General features: G+C 51.4%; 5 protein-coding genes across 5 annotated transcripts; 1 reads left to right on the top strand and 4 right to left on the bottom strand.

Annotated features, from left to right (window-relative positions):
• Positions 1–1,121: 1,121 nt before the first annotated feature.
• P168DRAFT_319353 (amino acid transporter) lies at positions 1,122–3,254 on the top strand (the record flags this gene model as incomplete). Its single annotated transcript, XM_024840270.1, has 9 exons — positions 1,122–1,336; positions 1,396–1,469; positions 1,540–1,821; positions 1,883–1,988; positions 2,042–2,272; positions 2,345–2,518; positions 2,708–2,811; positions 2,872–2,972; positions 3,033–3,254. 9 exons carry the CDS (start codon positions 1,122–1,124, stop codon positions 3,252–3,254), a joined length of 1,509 nt encoding a protein of 502 aa, XP_024692490.1.
• A 543-nt stretch (positions 3,255–3,797) lies between these two features.
• P168DRAFT_297753 (FPP/GGPP synthase family protein) lies at positions 3,798–4,598 on the bottom strand (the record flags this gene model as incomplete). The annotated part of the gene is made up of 1 exon (XM_024838202.1): positions 3,798–4,598. The coding sequence occupies one exon, from the start codon at positions 4,596–4,598 to the stop codon at positions 3,798–3,800; it is 801 nt and encodes a 266-aa protein (XP_024692489.1).
• A 1,190-nt stretch (positions 4,599–5,788) lies between these two features.
• P168DRAFT_345184 (class III chitinase) lies at positions 5,789–7,890 on the bottom strand. The gene is made up of 6 exons (XM_024841858.1): positions 7,318–7,890; positions 7,201–7,263; positions 7,130–7,143; positions 6,949–7,076; positions 6,678–6,889; positions 5,789–6,446 (listed from the first exon to the last, which is right to left on the bottom strand). Exons 1-6 carry the CDS (start codon positions 7,424–7,426, stop codon positions 5,851–5,853), a joined length of 1,122 nt encoding a protein of 373 aa, XP_024692488.1. The 5' UTR covers positions 7,427–7,890; the 3' UTR covers positions 5,789–5,850.
• A 1,019-nt stretch (positions 7,891–8,909) lies between these two features.
• P168DRAFT_311414 (uncharacterized protein) lies at positions 8,910–10,243 on the bottom strand (the record flags this gene model as incomplete). The annotated part of the gene is made up of 3 exons (XM_024839497.1): positions 10,120–10,243; positions 9,614–9,956; positions 8,910–9,501 (listed from the first exon to the last, which is right to left on the bottom strand). Exons 1-3 carry the CDS (start codon positions 10,160–10,162, stop codon positions 8,910–8,912), a joined length of 978 nt encoding a protein of 325 aa, XP_024692487.1. The 5' UTR covers positions 10,163–10,243.
• A 150-nt stretch (positions 10,244–10,393) lies between these two features.
• On the bottom strand, positions 10,394–12,000 carry P168DRAFT_290999 (PQ-loop repeat-containing protein). Its single transcript, XM_024837330.1, has 4 exons — positions 11,618–12,000; positions 11,351–11,470; positions 11,075–11,284; positions 10,394–11,004 (listed from the first exon to the last, which is right to left on the bottom strand). Exons 1-4 carry the CDS (start codon positions 11,644–11,646, stop codon positions 10,590–10,592), a joined length of 774 nt encoding a protein of 257 aa, XP_024692486.1. The 5' UTR covers positions 11,647–12,000; the 3' UTR covers positions 10,394–10,589.
• Between the last annotated feature and the right edge of the window lie 81 nt (positions 12,001–12,081).

Raw genomic sequence — 12,081 nt, 5'->3', positions numbered from 1 at the left:
CGCCACCTAGCGCATTTGACAGGGGAAGCTGGAACACATCCCACGCTTTCATCCCGTGTGGGCCCCAATGTTCATCGATCAGTGGCATGTGTTTGTTGAGATAGCTTGAGGAATCAGACTACATTCTATCGCCGTGGTGTCTCCGACTCTCGTCATTTTGGGGCCTGCAGAACTTACTATTCGATGTCGAAATGAGCAGGTTCGCCGTTTGGCTTGCGCGCTGGGTACGCGACAATGCATTGGATTGGAGACATGTCACGAGCTGGGACTGGAAAGGGATGGGGAGGTGCACAGAAGATCCAATTCTTCTAGTTCAGTCACACTGTCTTGCCCCCTGATATCCCTTCATATATATATATATGTATATATGCACACACATCTATATCCTTTCCCCGCAGACATGATGATCTCCAGACTTCCAGCCGAGGTGGATTCCAAATTTGTCCCAAATAGGTTGGGTTAGGCTGGGCCGTCGTTCTGCGTCCCAGATCAACTTTCGCAGCTCTGGATATCCGCGTCACGATGATCTACAGACTATTAAATGGCATTGGGCGGTTCTATTCTCGTATACTATCCACTTCTCACAGCTAGAGATTCTCTTCGCATCTTGCTTCCTTTCGTGTGGTTGGCTTTTCCACTGACCATCATCTCTCGGGCGTGCAATTCTCGTGACCTCACGAAGCCCTAAGGGGGTATCGGACAACCAGAAAGGACAGCCATCTCACACCCTTGCTTCATAAGACCTGGAGAAGATTATTGACGTTTGTTTCTATATAGATATATGTGTATATATAGAGGATAGCTCCATCATAATGGTAGACTTCCATTTCGATGCCGCAGATAAGAGAATCCACGCAATGGTCCTGCCACTCAACAGAGTTCAGGATCGGATCAATCCCGTCTGGGTCTCCTACTCTAGCCACAATAAGCAATAATAAGAGCCGGGTAGATACGCATGGAGCGTAAACCCACCTATTCGAGTCAACCGTGGTATGGTCCCAAAAATACCAGATTAGATACCGTGCATCCCAAGCCCTTTCGCTTTTCTACATTGACAGACTTCTATCCTGGCCTTCAACGGACCTTATGTACCGAATTCACAGACCGCTTCACCACCAACAATGGAAACACCTGTCACCTCCCCGGGATGGGATTCAAAGGATCACCACCAGGCATACGGTCGAGACAATTCGACGGAGGCCAGTTTGAAGCCCCATTTTGGAATCTGGAGCTCGCTGAGTGTAGGTCTCAACACCTTGAACCTCTTCGGGGGGATCTCCTTCATCATCACCACGGCCTTTTCAGCCGGGGGCATCCCGGCCGTTTTCTACGGATAGTATGGTTTCTATCTGACTGCGAGGAGCATGTACGTGTAAATCTGACGCGCGCGTTCAGCCTCGGTGCGAGTGTAGGGGCCATCTGTATCACGGTTATTTTTATTGAATGCGCCTCGTTGTATCCGACTGCGGGTACGTCCAGCCTCTTGTCCCCAACGGATGAACGTTGGAATGCCTGCGCTAACCTCGTAACGATGGATAGGCGGTTCTTATCACTTCGCTTCGTTTCTGACACCGTTTCCCCACCGGCGATGGGTGTCGTATACAGTGGGGTGGTTCAACTACATCGGTTGGGTCCTGACCTTTGCTGCCTGCTGTGCCATCTCATCTAGCTTGATATTCGGCATTGTGAACCTTCTGGATGGCAGCTTCGACGTCTTTATCCGCTGGAGGCTGTTTCTCGGGTATATCGCCTGCGCAACGGCGGCTTGGGCAATCAATACCTTTGCGATCCAGTGGACGCCATTTTGTGCACTGATCGGAGGTGAGGACATTCTCAAAAGCTTTTGATCCACTGGTCTTGCTAATTCATCCTCGCTTCCTAGGGTGGGCAGGAACATTCGGCTTCGTGACCTACACGATTGCTCTCCTCGCGGTGAGCCCCAAGCAAAGCGTGGAGTTTGTTTTCCAAGACATAGTGAATGAAACTGGGTAGGACTCTCGTTTACTGTCAGTAACAGTGCCCTAGATTCTGACATATGCAGATACCCCTCGAACAGCATGGCGGTCTTAATCGGCTTGTTCAGCGCGACTACTGTCTGGCAGTGTCTCGATGCGCCGACCCACATCGCCGAGGAGATTGCAGAGCCCACCAAAGTCGTCCCGCGAGTGCTGATCCTGAATGTCAGTATCCAGTGGTTTATTGGTGCGATCTGGATACTCACTATTGGATTTTGTATGGTGAATCCGGACCTTGTCATTCACACTCGAACCGGGTAAGCTGTCCCCACCCAGAAAGGTCCACCCTTGCACGCATAGCATATACTGACGGCAACATGCGATGATAGGGTCCCAATCCTGGAACTGGTCCGTCAAGCAACCGGCAGTCAGGCAGCTGCCGTAGCTTTCGGCTTCATTCAGTTGACAGTGTACTTCGCGTCCACTGTTGCGTGCGCGACAACCACCAGCCGACAGGGACTTGCCTTCGCTCGAGACGGAGGGTTCCCGTATTATGGCGACAGGTGCGAGGCTTCCTTTCCCTGCACTGTTCTTTGCATTAACACATCTAAGTCTATCATACGTGTCCGGCAACCGAGGAGTTCCATTCTGGTCTCTTACCTTAGCATATATTCTCTCCTTGCTTATTGGTCTCGTGTAGGATCGCTCACCGGTACAGCAGCGACATGTACAGACCATGCTAACACGCGTAGGTATCTTTTCTCACCACAAGGATTCAACGCTATCCTCGGCGCAGAGTGTGCCTTTTTGCTCCTCAGCTTCGGCAAGTCCCCTCTCGCCCACCACCTCATTCACGGTATCTAATAGTATAGGAAAGGCTCCCCTGCCCTCCTTATGCTAGTCACACGCAGATCAGAGATGGGTAATACCCAGGGACGCTGGGCTCTCGGCTCCAAATCGTACGCCATCGCCATGGTAGCATCCGTGTATAGCGTGTTCGTCGCGGTAATCGTGATGGTGAGAATCACTCTAGCCGTATATTATCGCAGTTGTCGGCTGCTAATCTGTACCTGCCAGATCCCGCAGCAGCATCCGCTGACTGCGTCCAACATGAACTATACCGTCCTAATCTGTGCAATCTTCTCTGTTATTATTCTGGCCGGCTGGTTTCTCAAAGGCAGGCGGCAGTTTGTTCCGCCGTCGTTGGAGCTGATTGCGGGGGTGGAGGTCAGCGGTGCGGCGCCAGATATTGGTTTGACGAGGTCTCAGAGAGAAGAGATAGGGGGCAAAAAGGAGTGAGATCCAGTTCTATGTAGACGACATGTCTAATGAGCCTCTTAGGGTGTGGTTTTGTTTTTGCTCCCATTTAGGTGGTGACGTGCGTGTATCTCCTAAGTTTGCCCATTTGGGAATCTGCAAGCGGTCTACTAGGCGGCTACCATGCCCTAACTCGGATTTACGGCCAGGATGATCTGTGAGTATGGCATTCTTGGTATTTCCAATAAAAGAGCCATAGTACATATTCACAATTGATGCTTCGGATGCTTCGTTCAAACCCTTCGCTAGTAACTCTCACCATGGGCTCTTTGTTCCCTCTATGCATGAAATATTCCCCCAAATCGTCTCCATGCGAGCCCTGGGAGTGGATACATCTTCGTTCCTGCTGTTGATTATGAAATGTGGACGGTATTCGTGCATAGTAGATTTGGTAATTAGTATTCTATCCCAGGAGTCACAATGCCGCATAGCTTTGTTGAGCACACCCGCTGTCCTTAATTGCGTTTCCTCGAGTTGCTATCCTCAATGCATAGATAGATCCTTCACGCTTAGTCTGGCAACGACTTACCGCAAGAGAGGGTTTGGTTGCCCGCCGAGTTCCTCGAGCCTCTCAATCTCCTCTTCGATATGTGCCTCAGTCTGCTTCAGATAGTTGAGGGTAGCTTTGAAGGTCCCTGCTTTTTTGAGAAGGTCAAGAATAAACTCCTTGTTTTCGCGGGACAACTTCTCCTGGCGCTGCTGGAAGAGACTGGTGACGGAGCTCTTTGCGTCGGGGCATTCATGAATGAGATGGACTATTAAAAAGGAATACTTTCCTTCGTCAAGTTCTTCACAGAACCCCTTTTGCTCCGTGTAGTCCGACGACCGGAGGTTCATGTAATCATCCCGTACTTGGAAAAACCTCCCCAATAGAACCGTCAATATGGTCAAATCCAAACTGGGACAGGCCGGGCTCTCCGCTTGGAGAATACCCACCAGCATCTGGAACATGGCCCCTGTTTTATCGTCCACCATACCCATGTACTCACTTTCAGACGAACACTGATTGTGGAACCTCCAGTACAGATCCCAGCTCTGGCCTAGATGGAGACGTTCAGCGTGCTCGAGAATGACGTCCATGGATTGCGGAATTCTCAGTCGTCGGGCTTCCTGGATGGCTTGGACAAACATGAATGTCGCACTGTTCGTCGCTTGCGGGGTTCCATAGACAAGATGCGCGGCGGGTTGCCCTCGCCGCAATTCCGAATTGTCTTCGATGTCATCCAGGATCAGTGACGCGTTGTGCAATAATTGGACAAGACCCTCAATGGTCTTCGGTGGGCCCTGCGGCACATATAACCAGAGATTGAATGCGTCGATGAGCATCGATCTTATTCCTTTCGAGGGAAGAGAGTTGATATAGTCTCGCGGGGCAGCGACTGCTGCATAGTCCTGTTGGCCACGAGCACGGCGCAGATTCCTGCAGTTGGCACTTCTTTCTTTTTGTAAGAATGGTAGGTCTTCTTTCTTTTGGTCCGACGTCAGGTCGTCGAGGGCGGGGAGAGTTTGGGTTCCGTTCGACATCCCGTATGGACTCTCTGCGAAAGGATGATATCGTGGGTGGACCGAAGCGATGTAATGGTAACTACCGAGGGCTGTACCCAGCGCCTCAATCCACCCCTCCAGACGCTTCCAGGACTCCGGGTGTTGCGTGGCAAACCGCTCCTTCCTTTTTGTGTACTCGGTTTCGGTTTCAATGATCATTCCTCCACCTTTTCTTTTGCTTCTGTGATTGGAAGGTGCTCCGTCCGACTGATGACATCGATACAGTTCATCAGTCTTTTGCCCTGAGTCTGCCAGGCGTGATACTCTTTGCCCCAGCTCCAGTAGTCCTGGTTCAGAATGAAGCCCTCCTCGATCTTATCGAAGATCGGTTGAACCATCTCACGGTCTTCCGCGGACAACTTGAATGCCATTGCAAATTCCACCAGGGCCAAGTAAGCCTTATACTCTCAGTTATCAGCTCCAAAACACAGTCCATCGCCGTCAAACATACCTTATTCCAATATGGAAAATGCGACGCTCTAGACAATTGCTGTAGCAGGTGAAATCAGAGCTCGTCCAACCTTGCTGATCCACGTCTTGCGGTACGAGTCCAGCATCTGTATACCAATCTCTCTATCGATTTGGAGGATATCCAGTAACGGCTGAGCCATCATTCTTTATATATATATATATATCGGTTGCGTGTCATTAATGTCAAGATAGCGGTCCAGTTTCTTGAAATTCTCGACTGTCCTCTCGAGCTCCACCCCATCAAACGCGTCTTTTGACGCGGTCAAGATATATGATGTTGATGATATTGATAATTCACAATACTATGAAAGAGTTAGAACAGGTACGAAATGGTTTCGGAAAGACGAGGAAAGTAGAGACAAAACACGATCTACGTGGGAAAGCGATGGAAAACAGCTGACATGTCTAACCCTATACATAAGAGACTGAAATCAGACATTATGAATTGATTGATTAGCAAATTAGTATATTTGACGATATATCATTAGTACATTATCCGACTACCATAAACATCAAACAGCCCCCCATGAACAGAATATGAGCCAAAATACCTATAAACCATCTATCCCATCCAACTACGAGCCTGTGCCTGGCCCTTCCCAAGCGCCTGAACCACAGTGTCCAAGAAGCCCTGATTGGAGTACACCTGCGTGACATCCCAGAACATAGCCCCGCCAAAGCTATCAAACTTTTGCGCATACTTGATCACCTGCGCCAGCTGGTCAGCGCCCATATAACCTGAGCTAGCAGCAGCCTGGTTGCCAGGGGCGCCGATAAGCACCTTCGCATTCTTATTCTGCGACGTCTCGCGCGCCCACTGGTCCCAGGTGTGGAAGTTGAAGTTGGTCTGGTCTTCAGAGTTGGACTGGAAAGATTGCAAGCCGCAGGCATTGTTGTAGAACTGGACAAACACCGCGTCGATGGACACCGGCCCGTTCAGGATATCTTTGTCCGCGGCGTCGGGGTAAGGACACTGCGGGGCGGAGGTCAAGTAGATCCGCTTGGAGCCGTCTGCGTCGGCAAGCTCGCGCAGCCGGCTTGCGAACGGAGCCATATTCTTTACGGTGGCTTCAAAGTCGAAATCGAAGCCGTCGACGGAGGCGTCTCCAAAGGGTCGGAGGACCTCGCTCTCGGCTGCGTCGTTGTTGTCGGAACGGGCTATATGTGAAGCGTGGAAGCGAGTGGGGTGGAATGGGTAGCCGAATAGGTAGTGTCCGCCGAAGAAGTTTGTTGGCCTTGCGTGCGTTGGCTTCGTGTGTGTTGGCTTCGCGTGGGCGACGGTGGTGCTTTCGCTGGGCTGGGGCTTGTCCGCATTGCTGCTGGGGTTGCTGGGTTCGTCTTGGTTGCTGGGTTCACCGGGGTTGCTTGTGTTGCTTGGGCTGCTGGGACTGCTGGAGCTGCTCGAGCTGCTAGGGCTGCTGCTGTCGCTGTCACTGCTGCCGCTATCGCTACTACCGGACGACGGACCGAACGTCTTCCAGATCAGCTCGGCACCAGCCTTCGCGTCGGACTCAGATTCGAAGCCGCCTTCGCTGTAGGTCGCGCCGCCAATAGACAGAATAATTGTCTTCCCCTTCTCCTGGCAGGATTTGATATCCTCACTGGGACGGTCAATTGCTGGACTCCCGGATAGGGTGCCTGATTTAGGGACGATACGTACCCGATTTCAGGACAGTTCTTCAAGTTGGTTCCTTCGAATGCTTCGCAGTCTTCGCTTGCGGTAGACATATCGTACTCGGGGTGGCCTCCCTGTCCGTTCACTCTCATGACGAAGGAGAGGAGGATTGCCTGATATTGTTAGATATGCAGTTATATATTATCTGATATGTACGTAGGCTTACATCGATGTCCTCATCTAAATACGTTAGCTCAATCTGATGTGCATTCTATGAACAGTATAAAAAACACTCACTCTCGCAGTAATGTCCCAGTCTCTGCTGGGCTTGTTCCCCTTGGCCGTCGAAGGAGTTCTGACCTGTAGACAAAAGGTCAATCACGTTTCATCGTAGATAGACTATCAATCACTCACCCCAGTAAACAACAACATTCTTGCTGCTCTCCAAATCAAACTTGGCATATACGCCGTGCACACAAGCAGTCGCAGCCGTAACAGCCAGCAGTCTATTCAAGAATGACATGACTCAAGTCGTATAGCAAGCAATAATTCGAGTAGAACCACCGAAGATATAGTAGACAAAACCAATATTCAGATCCGACCTCCCAAATACCAACGAGACCCAAAAAAGAGACGACCTCGAAAAGAGCCCCTCTTATGTATCCCCAAGCCGTCCTCATACAGCATTATAACCAGCCAAAGCCTCGGCCGAGGCGTTTTCGTTAAGGCAGAATCCAACCCGGTATTCCTAAAAAGTCCCATCCGCATGGAGGTGTGAACCAAACCAACTGCCATGCTAGAATTAGAACAGGTGATTTGACTCGCGGGCTATCATGTCCGGACTCTGTGATTGGGGTCATTGTGGTAGACGCGCATTCCTGAGGAAGTCATCCGCGGGGCTCTGGAATGTGGATTTCCGTATCCGTGACGAAGCTTGCGACGGCTTGGTGGGGAAAGAGGTCCAGGGTAGGATTGCCCTGCTTTAAGAATAGAGCAATGGTTCTAGACTGGACTGCCTTATATAGGTGATATATGATGGTCTGCGTACCTGTCCGGGTAACGGTGTTGTGTTGTATGGATCCATACTCCACCTAGTAGATAGGGATACATAACCCATGATCTCCCGCGTATGAATTCTAAGTCATGACATAATCATGCAGAGACCATGAGTGCCAGAATGATACAGACACGCTGATCAAGCCAGAGAATCCGGCTGACAGGTGACAGACAACTAGCTGTCTGCGTTCTGCAGGCAGTGGAGCTCCCTATCGCAAGCGTCAGACGATCGGGCACCAGCCCACGCATTCTTCACGCCGCCCTACAGCCGTTTTCAAGAGACAGTGTCCGTCAAGCTCCCCGAGTCTAGATCTATCCACCTGGTGGGGTCTCAAGCGGCCGTCCACCTGCCTGGGTATACGCAAGCTCGTCCCAGATGACCGTTTAGTGGCCTTGTCACCGTCAGTTGAGTCGTTAGTAATAACATTATTGAGGTGTGTCCTGACTTGCTTGGAATGCTTGGCTGCTGGCACGACGATGAGGAATGTGTTTTTGCACAGTATCGCAGGACTGCTTTAGGGACTTCTTTAATGGTTGGCGGCGTACTAGGTTGAGAAGCAAATTCCATGCTGGGGCAGTCAGACGCTGTTGTGATGTAGATATGAGGGGGATGGAGTCACCCTTGGTTGTTTGATGGTGGAGTCAGTAGAAGGCATGCCATGGGGAGACAAAGCGCTTACTTGATCGCCGAGCGTCTTCCTGGTGATTGTAGTGTGATAGCCACTGCAACAGAATACCGAATCGGTATATCTTGGTCGAGCCCGATATGACTGATATCCCAACATAGTATCAGGCTAGTCGAAGTAGAAAGAAAAGAGCCTGTCAAACCAGTCGGAGTGCACAAATCATACAGCGCGTGAAGTTTCCAAGGCCAGAAGAACGTATTATGGAATCGTCGTTATTAGATAAAGACTATATCATTCCCCATCAACCGTTACAGAGTCACACATCTACCGCGGAATCCCAACCACCCTCTCCGAAGCCTCATCATTGCTCATACCAGAATCAATAACCCCAGCAACCTTCAGCACATCCACCACCCCATCCACAACCCCCCTCTCCACACCCCTCGTCCCCCGAGACACAAACCTCACATCCTTCAACCACTCCCTCGCATCCTCCTCCCCATACGTACACCCCAACTCCCCTGTCCCCAACAATTTCACCGCCTGCGCCGGGTCCGCACGGAAATCCTCAATGCCCTGATCGAGCAAGGCAAACAGCTTTTGCAGTGTTTCATCCTGCACCGGCTGCGGGAAGACCTCCGTCGACGCGACGATCATCCACGACGGCCAGGGCGTGTAGATCTCGCCTATTTTCTTCAGCGGCGGTTCGGGCTTCCCAGGAATAGGATGGAAGAACGGCTTGGTGGTGAAGTGTTCCCACATGAAGAACTCGGCTGTTGGAGACCCTGCTTCTGATGCGCCCTGGCCGGTGACTCCGTCGCGGAGGGCCCCGAATGGACCCAGCGGGACGGTGGTCAGGGAGTCAGATTTCCAGCCTTGTTGCTGCGCGAGGACGAAGGACATGATGTGGGAGCCGCTGGGAGGGAGATTAGCCGTTGTACCGTAGCAGAAACTCCGTTAAACAACGATATTGGATGCGAAACATCATCCCCCCATGATAAACGAAAACCACCCACCAACAAACTCACCTCCCAAGCCGACTAACCCCCACCCTCCTCCCCTCCAAATCAGCAACATCCCGAATCTCATCCCGGCCGCGCCCAGTAACAATCGCCCAGCGCAAAGGCGTATCAACCCAATGGCCCACAACCTTATACCCGCCGGCCGCAGCATCCTTCTGCGCCTGCTGCTTGCCCGCCAGCCCTGCGATCCATCCCTCCGTCAGACCGATCCCGATATCGATCTCCCTGTCGCGGAGCGACGTGATCATGTGGCCCGTGCCGGACGGGAAGGGCGTCAGGGAGATCTTGAACGGGAGGGATTGGAGGGATGGGGAGCGGAGGGCGAGGTGGAGGGGGGTGAGGTAGTGTTCTGGATTCGCATATTAGTTACTGTATGTAGTGAAGTCGTGTCTCGTTCTATTGGGGGTTTGTGATGGTAATTGTTGAATGCAATACAACACCGCATCTCCACCCTATTGAGTGGGGCCACGAGGGCCAAGGTCCAGGACAAGGTAGAAGATGTTTAGACATACCAGGCACATAGCCGATTCGAATCGTTCCCACAGCGGACGCCATACTACAACTAAATAAGACGAAGGAAGCAAAAGCGGGTCGAGTCGCGCGATATATCAGGTGAGTGTTGAAGGATGGTTGAGACGAGGTCGCTGGAACAAGCTTTCTTGGGGATCTTCACGAGGGCGGGGTTTGTCCGCGGGGCAGTTCCGTCGGGTCTTATTTCTCTATTTGTCTATTTCTTGCTATGATGATATTGGAAGTGAATTTCTCATCTGGTGTTTTCATACACACGTAACAATATTCATTAATTAAATATATATATCTATCGTCGTTACTGAACGGGGACGGATCGCGCAGACCCGTCCGTTCATCATAGACACAAAATTTCTACTGTACAGGAAGCAAGAAGGGCAGTGAAAGGGGTGAGTGAACCGGGTTGAAGTGACCGGGTTCGTGAGCCATAACTCCAACGCCGCCATGGTCGCATTCAGGTCATTCGGATGTCTTTCTCTTCGTTCCAGCTGGCGGGTTGGCCTCGCGGGATTCCGGCGTCCTCGGAGGATCGAGTGTACATCCAGAATTGCACTCCGAGGTAGAAATCGCATGCGCACTGGAACATGCCGCACAAGCGGAAGGCCCAGGGGATGACCTCCGAGCTGCAGAAGAAGTAGCTCAGTTTCATGACATCACCCAGGATCCATGCGACGACTACCGACAGTCGGAATCCGGCGCAGGACCGAGAGCGGTAGTTCTTCAGGATCTGGGGGATCGGTAGGGTGGCTTCGACGGCGAGACCGGTGTATCCGAGGAAGTTGATGTACAGCTGGGATTGCGACAGGGGCGGGAGGAGGATCTGAATGAAGGAGAGCGCACCAATGAAGTAGGCCAGACACATCCAGTATCTAGATGCGACATATTGTCAGTTCCGCTCAACGGATTCTGCGTTGTCGATTAGAAAGAAGGGAGACATACGGCCTCGCACTCTTCCACTGCCAAAACTCGTACGGTCTGGTATCCGCAGCGTCGAGCTGCGCGAAAGGAGTGTGTTCGATCCCGTCCTTCGCCCCCGGGGACGGACGGTTATCCAACGCGACCTTGAGCAACACCATCTGGACTCCAATCATGACGATCGCTTGTACCAACAGCGAGATCGAGTAGTTATCGCCGAACCAGAAGTACACCCTATACAGCGGAAGTCAACGTCGAGCCCTAGGGATCGCATCCCGGTCGAGGAACCTGTCGGCTTACTTGAGAATCGAGGCGAGGAGCATAATCAGAGGAATGTCGAGCGAAAAGCCAGCCGACGTCCGAGTCCGGTGGATGCTGAGGATTTGGTCCGCGTACGACGTCACCGGCGAGGTGACGAGGCTATTCGAGGGGGAGCCCCGCGGTCAGCATTCCGTTCTTATTCTATCCATTAAGTTCATCTCCTTTCTTTTGCTTCTTTCTTTCTCTTTTCTTGTTGCGTTTCTCTTTCAAAAACGATCAATAATTATAGGAATATTCGCGACATACAAGATCGGAGCCCCATAATCCACCGCCATCTGGATAAGAGACATCGTCGATGTAATGACGCCCTGGCGTCAAATCCCACTGGCCGGAATAATAGAAATAAAGATAAATTGAAGGTTAAAGAGTAAAAAATAGAATCGAGACGAAAGACCGGAAGTGCCAATAAGCACAGGATGCCGAGCCCAAACCGACGGAACGGGGCGGAAGATGGCGCGAAGTCGGCGTGTGTCCAAGGTCAGGGGGGTAGAAGAAAGAGACTCAAGGTTTAAGAATGGAATCCTGCAAGGGGACGAAGTTAAGTTTAAAGATGGACGGCGACGCTCTCTGAAAAAATACGAATCGAGAGTAAGGAAGGGTGAGAAGGAAATTAATCAATCTCGAACCAGACCTGTTTTTCCCTTTCGCAGGTCGAAAGCGTCACTTTTTCTCGCTTTTTCTTTTCACGAGCCCGTGCCTGGCTGACTCAG

This window comes from Aspergillus campestris (genome assembly GCF_002847485.1).
Source record: "Aspergillus campestris IBT 28561 chromosome Unknown P168scaffold_7, whole genome shotgun sequence".
Classification (NCBI taxonomy): Eukaryota; Fungi; Ascomycota; class Eurotiomycetes; order Eurotiales; family Aspergillaceae; genus Aspergillus; species Aspergillus campestris.
This window is presented reverse-complemented; position numbering and strand designations above follow the sequence as displayed.